The following is a 15635-nucleotide window of genomic DNA, read 5'->3' on the forward strand; positions in this document are numbered from 1 at the left end:
AACCAAAAAGATGATAGAAAATTTCGATAATGAAATTAATCGATTTCATCGAAAGCGCATTCACAAAAAAATTAGATAGTTGTACCCTTCACCACTATAGCAGGGAGAGTATTATGTTGATGTTTATAACACCCAAAAATATTGGTTCCCACCTAAAAGTATACCAAATGGTGTAGATTAAGCTATGTCCGTCCGTCCGCCTGTCTTTCAAATAAACATTCAAGGTCACATTTTTCAAGAAAATTTGATGAAATCTGGCACATACTTTTCTTTTGACCCAAGCACAAGCCCATCAAAATAATTAAAATTGGTCAATTATTTCCTAGATCCAATACAACAGTATCCCGAATAGGAATTTTGAGTTCATAAATATGCTAAATGCTCTTGTATCTCTCCAAAAATCGGCTAAACTTAGTTTTATACACATAATTCTAAATGACACTACCAATTATTGTAATGATCGGGATTCATATGTCCCTAGCCCTAATCCACATTTTTACATAATGCTGTAGGGTACAATATGGCCGACCATGCACGACTATACATTCTTACTTCTTATGGTTTAAATTATATTCTTTGGTTTAGAGCGTGTGCCAAATCATAGCAAAGTTCTATGGTGGATTGTAATTTTCCTATGGTGGGAACATTTTTACATTTTGCTGTGCCAAACGATATCTTTTTTGACATTAAATTTTTACAATTGTCACTAATTTCACAAGAAAATCTGCATTTATTTTAATAAAAGAAACACTTTTATTGATTTTTTATTATTAAATAAATTTCTACAATCACAAATGTATTATAAATAAAATTATAAAATATTTTATTTTTTGTATTTTCAAATTTTTCTTTTCATTTGTCAAAAATGTATGTGCTAGTAAAATTTTATTCACCTCATAGCTATCAAAAATTTACATTTTCAAGTAAATTGTTACCGATTGGCACCACTCTTAAATTTACAAATTTAAACAAATTTGTATGTACGTATATCAAATTTAAAAAAAAAAAAAATATGTATGTTTTAAAAATATTAATATATCGCACATTTACTACAAGACTAGCATAATCCAAAATTTGGGATTTTTGAACTGAGTACTAGAAAATATGTGGCATATAAAGTTTTTCATATAGTTTTGTATATTTTCAAACATCTGTTATTTTTTCATGTAAACGTCAATTCTAAAACCTAATTTTTCATTTGATAAGTAAATATTTAGTTTAAGTTCATATTTTTATATATAAAATAGGTATGTATTCACCTATTTTATATATTTCGTTTTATTTTTTAAATCCAACAATCAGTTTGAAAGTTATTTACTCAAAACAAAGTTTTTTGATTTATGCCTGTCTTGCAGTAAATGAGCGATATATATATTTTGTTAATTAAAAAAAAAAAATCCCAATATTTTCAATTTTTTTAAATGTCTAGGCCCGTTATCTCAACGATACCCATTATTAAAAACATAATGGATAACTGTGTGGTCAAGGATTAATTGAAAACATTAAATCTTTCAAATTGTGATAAAAATAAGCCTTCATAATGTAGATTACTACAAAACAGTGACTTTAAGGACTAATCCAATTTGAAGATAGCTTGATTTTTGATGCGGATCCTGAAATTTTTCCAGTAGCCTAATCAGGGAGTATGTATTTCAGAGAAAAGGCTATAAGACAAATTAAAAACACATCTCTATGCATTTTTCTTGTAATGACAAGTAATTTTGATTTTTTTTAAGAAATAACGATAAAATAATCATGCTAATGATAAAAACAATTATTAAAAATATAATGGTGGCTAATAAGACTATTGACAGTCCGAATTGATATTTATCCGATATTTTCTTATAGTTATTTGATACTTTCTTTAAAAATTCTAAGATAATTTACATATTTTCGGTCCCTAGCTTATTCGAATATGTATAAATAAATTTCTATAAATAAAATGAAACTAAATATATATACACATACATTTTATTTAATTGATCATATTCCCACAATTAAACGATTGTAATTTCATGACGAAATGAAATTACGTCCAAATACTACGATCGACCACAAACACAACCGATTTGTATACAAAACTACCAGTACAGTTAATAATTGCTCAAATATTCATTGATGAATCCATACGCCACATTATAAACCACATATGAAGAAGACACCTCATCAACCAAGTGTTTACTCACATAGTAAATAGAATTTTTATGAATGAATTTCTACGTAATCACCATCATAACACCAGGCCGTAGTATTGTAAAAATGATAAAAGCGTGTGCAGATACACTTATACTTAAATACATATTACTTATCTTAAAAGCAAAAAGAGATAATTTGTACGTATTAACTAGAAAATGTACTGCATTTCGACGAAGTACAAGAAATGAATCATCTCCCATGTGAAAGAGTATTCTACCTCAAGGCGCCACAATAATATTCCGAATCATTCATACCAATCAGTATTAAATTTGATGGTGGGACGGAAACATCAAAACAGTTTAGAATAGTATATCAACCACAAATACGAGGAAATTCTAAAGAAATTCCCATTAAAATATATTCATTCAATTTTATAAAAATAGTACAATCAATTAGACATACACAAAGCTTCGTACATAGAAAAGTTGGCAAATCTATAACACGAATCAAAACAACAATATTAAAATTATAATTAAAAATAAAAAAAATAAATAATCGCAAAGTACAACAATAACGATCTCATGCCTAAAAATGCCAAAATACACTCATACAAATTTTCTACGAATGATGACGACGCAGAAAAAATTGTTTGTTGTTATGAATTTTTCATCATTCAGTTGCTAATATTGAAATTGTTGTCCACATTGCTTTGTAAGTGAATAGAATGTTTGTTTGTACATTTGGGGAATCTCCACATGCTCCACTAGTTAACTAATAATAACAACAAATTCAACTATTCAGTTGTTTTTGTGGAGGTGAGTGAGTCATCATTCCTCGATAGCAACAATAACACTGCCAAAGTCACTTCATGTACGAAGTATCTGTGTTGCGTCTAATGTACGAATATTTTTTTGTTTTGATTTCTGTCTGATCTCACATTTACAGACCCTCTCATTCATTTAAACTCTCCTTTGTATGACGACGTCATTGATGATCGGACTAAAAAAATGATTACGTTGAAAAGTATACTATCTATTAAATACAGATAGTCATGATTATTATTTATTCATTCATAAAAATTTTCAATTGGATTTATATCTGAGAGATATATATTAACTTATAATATGCCAAGAGAATAAGTTTTTTTGTAATAGTATTGGAAATTTTTTATTGTTTATACACTCGAGAAATTATATCAGTTAATAGGTTTTCTACTGAAGAATGATTTTTAAATTTTCTTGAACATTTATTCCAAAAAATTCCAGTTTTATAAAAAATTTTTGATATGTTTGTATTTTAGTTATCTTTAATGTCTAACCCCTTATTTTGTAAATTAAAAATATTTTAAACAATATATTTAATTTACACACAAAAATACAATTCCGCATAAATTATTAATCCGTTATAAACTAATGTAGAATCTTCTAACAGAATATGATGGCGATTATAAAGATTATAAACTCATTCCATAGTACAACTGTCGACCCCATAACGCTTCCACATAAATAGTTTCGAAGGTAATAATTTTTAATTGTGCGTTCTGAATCTAGTTCCGAAACTAAAATAATTTTTCTTGGGTAGTTTCATAATATTTGATATTTTCAAACTTAACAATTTTATTAAAAAAGATCCAAATTTGGAAATTTTAGAAAAGTTTACTTGAATATTTTTATTAAAATTATATATCGGATAAAAATGTCATTGTTCAAATGATAGCTGATGATCCAAACTAATCAATTGTATCTCTTCAATTTGAACTAACAATATTTTTCCAGTGTATTACTCTTTCAGTAAGAGATTGTTTTGCGAATTTCTCTTTCAGTTGTATCTGTGTGTTGATTATTAAAAGATTGTGTGAAATTCATTGATCGTTTTTTTTTCTGCTGTTGGTTGACAAGGTAGTACAACAACGTTTGTAGAAGTTTCAAATCACTTGCAATTCGGTCGCGTAACTGATCACGACAAGGACGTTGTCAGTCAATAGATTAGTAAAAACAACAATGTGTAAAGTTTACAAAAATTAAAATAATAAAATAAAATTAATAACAAATAAAACGTTACTAAAACAAAAGAAATAAAACAAAAATAAACGAATAATTAAAAAAGCTATAATAAAAATAAATAATAGCAGAAAAGTTTACAATAAAAAATAAATTAAAAAAAAATACATACACATAAAAGTAAAAAAGATTTAAGTGAATGCTTTTGATTATGATAATAATATTCGGACAAGTTGTGGTTTACTTAAGAGTGTGACCGTCGCTAATACCGCGTTTGCGATCGATTTTCTTTTAGTGAATCATACCCGCGATCTAGCCACACGCAAATATTGTTTTGACGTATATTTCGTGGAATCCCTAGTACAACTATGTGAATCATAATTTCAGTCTGCATTTACAAACAATATTTTTTCATTCACAATCGTAATTTAATCGCTTGAAAGAGAGAAAATAAAATAAACAATTTTTAATTTACCGGCCGGTGACTTGGCTTATTATATGTTTAATTTTTTATAATTCTACGAGTGTTTAAGCCAAAAATAATTGTATTCATTTTATATTGATAATGTTAGCGTTTCAAATAGTTAAGGCACGAAATATCTTGTGGTTTTTCCTAGAACGCTTAAGAACTTAAGACTTTTAGGTCTCCAACGTGTCGTAGTGTCGTCAAGCTTTTGTTGTTTAAATTTTTTATAAATGGCTGTTATTTTAAATTATTGCTTTACTTGCGAAACTGCTCCAACAACAGAAACGAATTTATTCTCAGAATTGATGCGTAAACCAAATTCGCCAACCTTATTGAAAATCCAAATGCATGAAAATGAACCGCAAGAAGAAGTCAGCAAAAGTGCGAAAACAGTACAAACCGGCGTGGAAGAAAAGAAAACGAGTAAAAAAAGATCATTACGAAAATTACCGCCTCCTAGGCGTTATAGTTCTTCCTCCAGTAATAGCAGTGATAGTAGCAGTAGTAGTAGTTCCTCATCAAAAAGTACTTACACCGATCGTTCAGAATCGGATAATTCATCAACCACAGATACTAGTGATAATTCTCAACTAAGTAAAAACAAAAAGAAAATACCACCTGCCTTGCCATCAATAGAATCGCAAAGTACTTCTCCTGTCTTAGTGGATAATCCTGATGTTGTTTCTAAAGAAACCACTCCGCCTCCACCCTCGCCAGTTGAAGTTCCTTTGGATCCACGTGTTTGGAAAGCCGAACACATAGCCGGCTGGGTTAAATGGATGACTAAACAGTTTAAAATTGAACCGGAACCAGATATTGCACGTTTTCCCACGACCGGTGCCGAACTTTGCACTCTTAGTCGAGCCGAATTTTGGGTTTGTGCGGGGTCTCGTGAAGGGGGCATTTTATTTGCAAAACATTTCGCGTTAACTCTGCACAGTGCAACGGGCAGAGAAACAAGTCCCATGTTAAATGACAATGAACCGAGTAAGTTTTTTTATTTGAAATACATTTTAAAATTGTTCAAGTTTTAATGAAACTTCCCGGATGTTTCCTTAACACTTGAGCAAACGTTCTAACTGTGGAAATTTGTTTTAAATTAAACCGAATTTTTTTGTTTTTTTGAATTAATCCTGAAGCAGAGCATAGCAGACTTAAAGGATATGCTTTTTAAATAGTAAAATAGATACTTCACTTTTACTGCTGGAAGAAATTTATATTCAATTTATATCAATGGCAAATAATTTATTAAGAGATTTTTTTATTTCAATTTATTTTTCCCACACCTTTCAGAAACACTAACCATTCCAAATTGAATGCTTTAATTTTAGTTGTTTATTTATTTGATTTGATTCAAATCGCTTAAATACCTCTCGTTACAATAAATAGCTGCTTGGGGAATTGTTTGAACATAAAGAATTAAATCCTTTTGTGCCCAAAGACTCTCTGTGGTCAAGAGTCAATTGCAATTGCTTTCTTTTAGCACTTTCACATGAAGTTGTCTAAATAATGGCCTGGTAATTTAGGTAGATCTTTCAATGATGATAAGCGTAAAATGTATTAGAGGTCATTCTTTTTTCCACTTCACACCCTTTTGTTATCACACATTCGATATACAATGTTTAACTCATTAAATGATAAGAAGTGTTTATGGAGCATGTGTGGAATACAGTGAGTTATTTCAAATCCTTACAAGTAAATAATAGGGTGGAGCTTAAATATTCGATAATATTAAATAAACTACTAAGGCATTTTTATCTCAAGTGGCCCAACTTTTAAAATCGATGTCTTCCGATTTAGATGAAATTTTCACCACGGTTAGTACTATTGGATAGTAGGCCAGGCTCAAACTAAGTAAGGTCTAAGCTTTCTTTGGAGCAAAAAAAAAAAAAAAAGACAACAAAAACGTCATTTTGAAAAAAAAAATGGGGAAAATTAAAATTTTTAAAAACAAAATATTTTTGTTCAATTTTGAAACTGTGAACATATGTACATACAGTTGGGTCAGTTAAAATTTGACGGAAAGGTTTCGGTTCGCATAATACTTATTCATTTCGAATTTCATCGCTCTACTCGTATTTTTAATTCAGTCGTGAGCGTAAGAGTAATTTTCTGAAGGGGACCTTATATGCTGGTAGGGTCAGTTTTAAATCAATCCTCCTTAAATTCGGAATGATTTTGTTTCTAAGTATAAACATTTGTATAGAAAGATTTTCGTTCCTATAAAATCTTCTTATATCAAATTGCAAACTGTACACCAGTAAATATGCCAGCAAATACATATCGTTAAAGTAATTTTCTAAAGGAGACCATATATGCGAGTAGGGTCAATTATGAACTGATTTACATAAAATTTGGTTAAGAGAAAATTACTTGAGTCGAATTTCATCGCAAAACTCGTATTTTTAAGTCAGTAATGAGCGTTAAAGTAATTTTCTGAAAGGGACCTTATATAGGGGTAGGGTCGATCCACATACAATTTGGTAGAGAGGTTTTGGTCACAGAGTGAAATTTCATCGCTATAGTCGTATTTTTATACCAGCAATGAGCGTTTTCTGAATTGAAACTTATATGGGGGGTAGGGTCAATTATGGACCGATCCATATAAAATTTGGTAGAGAGAGAGAAAAAAATGAAATAGCTATCTGAACTCCTTTGCTTGGACCATTTGAGTAAAACCCTGTTTTACTTTTTTTTCGGTTTTAAAACCGATTTGATTTACAGAACAGACGTGATAAATAAATATGTTTATAAATCTATATATCGTCACCTAAAACGCAAACGGCCCTATCTAACATTTTTAAAATTTTACAACTGAAGCAAAAAACTATTGAAATTGAAAAGTTTGTTTCTATCAACGCGAAACCTATCAGTTATAATGACAGTTGACAATGGCGTATATAAAAATGGATAAATTGGACATTTCCTTTAATATTTAAATGGTTTTGTAGATAGGCCCTTTTATTTTTTGTTAATTTTGGTCGGAGGAGTCCAAGTTTTTGTGTGGACATTTGTTTTGATGTAATACATTATAATCAACAATAAAATCGATTTTGAATTTTTGGTTAGTTAAGGCCGTTTGCGTTTCAGGTGACGATATATATATATATATATATATATATATATATATATATATATATATATATATATATATATATATATATATATATATATATATATATATATATATATATAAATGAATGTATGTTTGTATATTTGAAGTTTATAGAAGACTAAACGGCTGAACCGATTTTCTTCAAATTTTCAGTGTCTTTTGTGATTTTTATTTTGAAATTTTAAGTTGGCGTGGAGCCACGCTCACATACAAAAGGAATCGCATATCTCAGAAACCGCAACAGCTAGAGTCTTAACGTTTTTAGGACAACTTTGACGTCCATAAGAATATTTGTGGACAAAATGAACGGAATGGCACCTTCCATATTAAAAAAAATATTAAATCAGTATCAAATCTGAGAAAATATGACAGAGTCGTCAAATTTGTGTCAATATAATTATTTATGACAGCAGAAGGAGGCTTGGCAATGAAATGGTGTGATTCCTACTAGAAGTTTCAGGGTAGTGCGAGGAATAATTGAAATTTAATGTTATATTGTCTTTTTCTTTTTAAAGACTGAAAACTTGACACAATCATTTTATAAAACTGAGTTTTTATTCGTTTCAAAACATATCGCTGATTTACCTCTAGACTGGCATAACTATAGAAATATAATTTTGGTTTTGATTGTTTTATGACATTTTACTATTTTTAGTGCTCATTTCCATGTATAACTACTTTTTTAAAATAAATTTATTAAAAATAAATATTTAATTAACTTGGAAAATATAATTAAACACTAATACCCTAAAACACTTAAAGTAATACTATCTTAAGAAATATGAAAGAATAACTTAAGTAAATTTACCTAAGACTCTTAAAAAACACAACATCTCAGGTTATTAACTGTGTAAATGACTTCACGACCATAAACAATAAATTGAGCAAGCATTTCATTACTTTTTGTTAAAAACTCCCAAAGTCAAATAGCGAAACCATGATGAAGGCATTAACGATGTGAAGGGCAGACACATGGAATGCATTGTCATGTCATTTCGGTGGCTCAAGTGATGAACTGTAATAAACGATGTAAATATGATAATTTCTCACAGGATGTGGCATCTAATAAAAATCACAATAATCCTAGATGCTTCAACATTCACAACACACAGCACAAGTAATGAAGGATCAACATAGGAAGGAATGGAAGTAGTGACAGAAATCATTGAATTCCGTTCGCAAACAATAAAATCACTAACAAACAGCATGGGGTCATAAAGTCATGTCATGACTCTTTGCGCATTTATCTATGAGATTTTTGTTATTACTATTGTTATGGGGTTGAATGTGAGGATAATAGCAAGTGTTTGTAGCTTTTAGTGAAAAGACCACCCACTATGTTGAATGTAAAGGAAAGTAGGAAGGAAGAAGTTAACATGTTAAATGTAAAATAAACAAGTTGAAAAAATGCAAAACAAAAGCGGAAACTGCGAAAGTTTGGCAGGAAAATATTCATTCGTCGCTTATTTCCCCTTATTGGCTTAATTTCATGTTCAATGAAATATGAAAATTTTGAATCATTATTATTCTATAATTATAAGAATTTAGTATATAGGTTTAAAAAAGTTTTGGTATTTTAGAAAAAATATCATAAAATTAATTCTCAAATGACCCCCATTTCATTAAAACAGGCTGTGATCCACAAATTAAGAAGCCGAGATCCATGCCTTAAATGTTTAATATGTATACATATTATGCTTACAAGTCTATCTATAAGAAATGTTTTCAAATTAATTGATTAGATTTCTTAGTGAATTAAAATCAAATCTAGATATAATACTTAGGAGTAAGCCAAATATTTTCTACTTGGAGGGGGGTTAATTTAAGCTAACAATAGCTGACAAAGGTTGGCACATATTGAATTTTTCCGGCTAAAGGATAACAATACAACAACCACAACAAGCAGTAGTTGAAACGCCAGCACCATTATCAACATCATAAGGAATAAATTTGCCACCCATTGGGTGAATGAGATTGACTCTAGCATCAGAAGAGTATGTATTGTAATTTTCATAGTGCAAGGTGGTTGGATATCTTAAGTAGTGGAAACTTTTATTAAACAACTACATACAATATTTAGTTAGATTCAGACACTCGCACGAAACGGTTACAAATAACGGAATATGAAACAGTTTAGATTTGAACAAATATTTGCTGTTACTTAATATCAACTTCCTGTGCAGAAATTCCTCCTTTACTCAGCTGATTAAATTTATTTAAAAAATAAAAACAAAAATAATTTAACAAAATATAAATAAACTAAAAATATTTTATGAATTTTTAAAAATAAAATTCTCGGAATTGGACTGTGAATAATTGTGAACAGACGAAAAATTACTCGTTCGTATAAACGTTTAACGAAAACAAGTTTTATTTAAGAGGAACCAAAAACATATATAAATTATTTGTATTTAAATATTTTTCTTTAACAATGAGTGTCAGTGTTGATGTGGGCGTTATGTGGCGCCTCTCTGAAGATTTTAATCGGCGATTTGGTGTACGTATGCAACCACCAGCGCCACCACACCATTCACATTATCATGGACATCCGAGTCATCATACGACGGCTACAGCAAGATCTATGATATTTAATGGTTCGTTATCATAATCATTACGATGAAATAAACACTAATTAGCAAAAATGTTTTACAAATTAATAAAATAATAAATTAAATTTTATTTGCGTTTTTAAACAAATTAATAAACTGCCAATGGTTTATTAAACATTTGTGACACTTCGAATTATGTAAAAAATTTTATGAGTAAATAAATTACGGATACCGGACTATATATTTAAATATTTGTAAATTGAAAATTTTGTATAAAAAATTCCAATCTTTTTTAAATTGAATTATGTTTTAAATGATTAATAATTCTTAGATTTACTTAAGGCAATTAATTCATAAACCGTCCCATGTAGTTGAATTAATTCCCAGATAAATTCCTATGAAATCTTAATTCCTATCAAATAAATTAATTTTGTTTGAATTCGATCTATTATAAATCGAATTAAAAAATTTCAAACTTTAATTTTACCTACACGATTTAAAATCGTATTTCTGAAATATCTGAATTTTTCAATTGTATTTTTTAAAATTCTTATTGTATTTCAGAGAATTGGAATTTAACTTAAATGTATGTAAATTACAATTGCATTTCGGAAATTGTTAATAGAATTATCATGTAAAATTTAGGAAATACAAATTTTGCAGACTACGCCACAGATAGAAGCAATTAGAAATTTTAAAAGAAAATTTAAAGAAAAACGTGTATCTTTAAAGTTTTTTAAAAACTAGTTCAAAGTATTTTTCAATTTAAATTTTGTCTGAATTTTGTATTGCTTTTAGCGAATTAATTGAAAATAACATTTAAATCATAAATTCTCCCTATACTTTTTTTATAAATATGTTTTATAATCCGATTATTTAAATTATTCAATTAGTTTTGAATGCACGGGCAATTGGTTTGTAAGAAATAATTCTTGGATTCATGACGTTAATGTATTTTGTAAACACGTTTAAAATCAAAATCTTTATATTATATTTGTATTAAGCAGAAACTTGTATAATTTTATTCATTAAAATTCTTTGTAATGTCATTAGCACATCCTTAAACAAATACCACAATAATTAAATTCAAATTAAATATTATTTAACATTGATAGAGAAAGAATGGGTTACCATAAACAAATGTAATTCCCCTTCAAAACCGAATTCCTTAATTAAACTGATACGTACATTAAATCTAGTTCCGCTTAACATTTTAGCTAAATGATATTGATCATTATAGATACATTTTACTTTAAATTAATAAAAAATTATAATAAATTTTATTTACGTTCCGTTTATTTCTTGTTAATTTTAACAATAATTCAGCCTTGTGAATTAAAACACTACGAAAAAACCAACATCGAAAAGTTCAAAAGTGGTTTTATTTGTTAAATAAAATTCCAAGAAATTTGTTGAATACATTTTTTTCTCAAAGAGTTGTTTAATTCCTACAAATGCCACCATAATGTTTGGATTTTTTAATTTTTTTTTATTTCATCTCCTGATACACGAATATTATTAACATTTGGTATCTTTTTGTTACGTTTGTTACTTCCATGTGTGTTATAATTTTTTCGTTTGCTTTATTTTTCAGATCCATACCAACTTTTAAATGCCGCTTCACATCGATTGGTTGTTCAGGGTTCGGGGCAGATACAATTGTGGCAATTTTTGCTTGAACTGCTTGGTGATTCGTCGAAAAGTAATTGCATATCATGGGAAGGCACCAATGGAGAGTTTAAATTAATCGACCCTGATATGGTGGCCAAATTGTGGGGAGAGCGCAAAGCAAAACCAAATATGAACTATGATAAACTTAGTAGAGCTTTACGGTAAGTAAGAGAAGAATACAAACTTTAATGTGTATGGGTGTGTATCTGTGTCTATAGTATGTTTTATAAACAGTGTTACCACAGGAAAATAATCATTTATGCAGTGGTTTTTGTGATTTTAAATTCAAAATTAGGATTCCCTTCTTGATGCTTTTGTAGAGTCAATAAATTATATTTTCTAAAATATTTTTTAAAATTCCATTATTTTGGATAATTTTGTAAAATAAGTTTTCTTTACAATTTGAATACCGTCACCTGAAATGTAACAACCAAATAATTTAAAATCGACATTTTGATTGAAAATGGCCCACTGGATCAAAATACATGTTGTCGCAAATTTTTAGAACTCTATTGTCAAAAACTCCAATTTTATTGACATGGCAGTACAACAAATTAGTCATTTCCACAAGTCATAAATCCCTAAAAAGCAACATAATAGGCTATGTCTGGCGGTACAGTCATATTTAAACGTGTTTATTGATGTTGGGATATAAATCTTATAAAAAATTATGTTTTTATAGCCTTTTGTCTCTCCTATAAAAATTTTAAAAGTGTTCTTACACCCTTTTGAATTTCAGGAGACGATATGCTGCACAAGAATTCCTCAAAATATTTAAATTTGGCTATAAATACTTCGATACCGAAAAATTCGTAAATTGCTCAACTTGTTCAGATTTTTGTTCTAATATATTTTCGATTTAAACTCCACCCACAAAATTATCTACATATCTAATATTCGTGAAAACATGGGTTTTATGTGTAGTTTCTAGATAGTGAGTACTTTAGTAAAAATATTACATGTATTTTGTTTTTGTTACAATAACAAAATACAAAGAAAATTTTAACTCAAAGTGCTTGCACGTTATCTAGAAACAGGCCCTTAGTTCTAATACAACAAAAAATCGAACTCACTGCGAAAATGCCAGTCTTGTAGTAAATGAGCGATATAATAAAATGCATATTAAAAATCACTCATTGCTTGAAAAGTTGTAAACTAGACAACAGTTGCCTGAACCGCCAAAATTTAAACAAAAAAGTAAAAAAACTTCCTCTCACTTGTAACTGAATTTAATGCAGTTTTTATCGCTCAAACAGGGCGAAAATTGGCCACATAAGAATTCTTTGTTTTCATAAAAATTTTCGCAAATTAGAATTTTAACATCGAAAATTAAGTAAAACTTAAATAACATTTAGCGTGAACTTATATAACCATCCCTAAATGTATAAAGTAGGTATTTCTTGCCTTTCACTTTTAACATTTTATTCTATGGCAATACATTGGCAACACCGTTCTGATAAAAGAGAAAAACATACATACATATGTACATATTTCAGAGAGATGTTTTTGTGTTGCGATTATGCGTGGGTAACAACAACATTTAAGTGGTTGAATTTCACTAAGGATAGAAATGTGTATGCATTCCGATACATACTACATATATTTATTCGCGGATACAGATATATTTTTTGGAAAAAGGTGAACGATTTTTTTATGTAACTTATTAAACTTATAATGTCTAAGTTAGCCAAAATGGTCAGTAGACTTAATATCAGGAATCCATAAAAATACCTTATGTATCCATTTTATTCTATAAAATAATTTAAATATCCATTTAAAAAAAATTATGTTTATACTTTGATTTCTCAAAAAGTAAACAAATTGTGTTTTGTATAAATTCGTTCCCTATTTATGGATTAGAATTCTGAGTATAGTACTTTCAAATTAAAAAGTTGGTAAAATTGCTTATTAGGTCGATAAAATTAAAAAAATATTTTGACCTCAAAAATCAAATTTGTTTTTAAAAATCTCGCTTAAAAAAACAGTATTATCCTATAATTTTTAGTGTTACAAACCGTCGATAGTAAGTGTACATAAGAAATAAAATTTTAGGATATAATTGTTTAGAAAATCAAATTAATAAAATTATTAATGAATCCGGGAATTCCGTTCGAAACTAATTACTAGTAGTGCAAAGTAAAAATCCGAAATGGTAGTTTTAAAAAAGATGTAATATTTTTTAATAAACTGTAACTAAAAAACCGTTATGTATACAAAAAAATCAGTACCTTCAAAGGGTTAAAATAACAATAAAATCGTTGAATACTATAAAATGCCTTTAAAAACATTTTGACGCCGTGTGTCTCGATAGCTTTGTATGAATGAATGTTACACGTTAATAACTTGTAAATGTTGCGAAAAATGCTTTAGCAGATTAATTGCATAAATGATGAGACAGCCATTTCTTTGAAAATAAAGCACAGTTTCACCGAAACACATTACTCGAGTTTCAGTAGGACCGAAACAAATGATGACAAACGAGGCGGCATATGAAAAAAAAATTTTATTATGAAAAAAGCTTATTTTTTTAATACACAAGCTATATAATAAATACAATAACTTAATTTATAGTTTTTTATCTTTTTTTAATTTCAGTTACTATTATGATAAAAACATAATGACAAAAGTCCATGGCAAACGTTATGCATATAAATTTGATTTTCACGGCTTAATGGCGGCTTGTCAGGCACAAGCTCAAGGATGTGATCCTACCACCAGTATGGGCATGTTAAATCCTTATAAAGTTCCTCCGCATCATCATGCTCATCACCATCAACATCATCACTATGCCGCTCAGCATCACAGTTTACATCATTCTCATCACCACCATCATCATCCACCTGCCACTCTTCACTCGGAACACATTTCACCATCTTCGTCAGCTTCTAGTTTAAGTTTTCTGTCGCCGTCAACTGCGTCAATGCCGTCGCCAATAACGGAAGCTATCCCAACATCCTCTAGTATGATAAGTTCTTCTCCGCTCTTAATAACAGGATCTCAACAAGCCAATCTAATGACCACAACAATGGCGCCATCCACATCCTCATCAACATCGGGAATAGCAACGTCCACACCATCAACTACGACAAGCACAACACCGCAAAGAAACACATATTGGTCTTACAGCAGTGGCACAAACTATGAATCAAGACCTCCCTCGGATGCATTTAATTAAATAATTAAAATGAAATTTGTTATTTTTACAAGCCTTCTTATCTTAGCCATATTTAGACAAACAATAGAAAGTTAAGCAACGACAAAATATTGCCAATATTAGTGCAACATTCGCTCCATGTCCGGTATCCATATAATCAACTACACACCCACACAGATTTGTATAATACCACCCATGGTGTAATGTTTATGGTCCTTTTTATATGTGATAAAAATTAATTTGCTGTAATTATAAGAGCATTAGACCCTTGTAATTCCTGCAAAAAATCATTCTCTCCCTCTTTTACGTACGAATAGGGGAGAAAAACATTTAATTTACATTTCATTTAGGAATTGTATGGTTGTACATATGTATGTATGCAAACTTAATTATTAGCACATACTATTAAAGTATTAAAATAATATGTTTATAACTAACTGTTTTGTTGAAGAATTTTTAGATTTAATGTAATTTATTTATTTTGTAGTTAATTATTATTTAAATTAAGATTATTATTTAATATTTCAATATTTATTACACAAAA

At 29.0% G+C, this 15635-nt stretch overlaps 1 protein-coding gene across 2 annotated transcripts; it reads left to right on the forward strand.

Moving 5' to 3' along the window:
* The first annotated feature begins 4076 nt into the window (after positions 1-4076).
* Positions 4077-15588, forward strand: LOC119607825 (DNA-binding protein D-ETS-6). 2 transcript variants are annotated; one of them, XM_037961934.1, is made up of 3 exons: positions 4077-5589; positions 11861-12098; positions 14533-15588. In XM_037961934.1, the coding sequence occupies exons 1-3, from the start codon at positions 4833-4835 to the stop codon at positions 15110-15112; spliced, it is 1575 nt and encodes a 524-aa protein (XP_037817862.1). In that variant the 5' UTR covers positions 4077-4832; the 3' UTR covers positions 15113-15588. The 2 variants fall into 2 exon arrangements, with proteins under 2 accessions (XP_037817862.1, XP_037817870.1); XM_037961942.1 differs by lacking the exon at positions 4077-5589 and adding an exon at positions 10001-10311.
* The last annotated feature ends 47 nt before the right edge of the window (positions 15589-15635 follow it).

This window comes from Lucilia sericata, unplaced genomic scaffold, assembly GCF_015586225.1.
Source record: "Lucilia sericata isolate MDLA Ls3-8-SP2 unplaced genomic scaffold, ASM1558622v1 Contig000019F_arrow, whole genome shotgun sequence".
Taxonomy (NCBI): domain Eukaryota; kingdom Metazoa; phylum Arthropoda; class Insecta; order Diptera; family Calliphoridae; genus Lucilia; species Lucilia sericata.

Bases quoted from the DNA above. Each gene is read 5' to 3' on its own strand.
- LOC119607825 (XM_037961934.1), top strand. From the start codon at position 4,833: ATGGCTGTTATTTTAAATTATTGCTTTACTTGCGAAACTGCTCCAACA. The intron at 5,590-11,860 runs GTAAGTTTTTTT...TTTATTTTTCAG, and splicing joins GTTAAATGACAATGAACCGA to ATCCATACCAACTTTTAAAT. The intron at 12,099-14,532 runs GTAAGTAAGAGA...TTTTAATTTCAG, and splicing joins AAACTTAGTAGAGCTTTACG to TTACTATTATGATAAAAACA.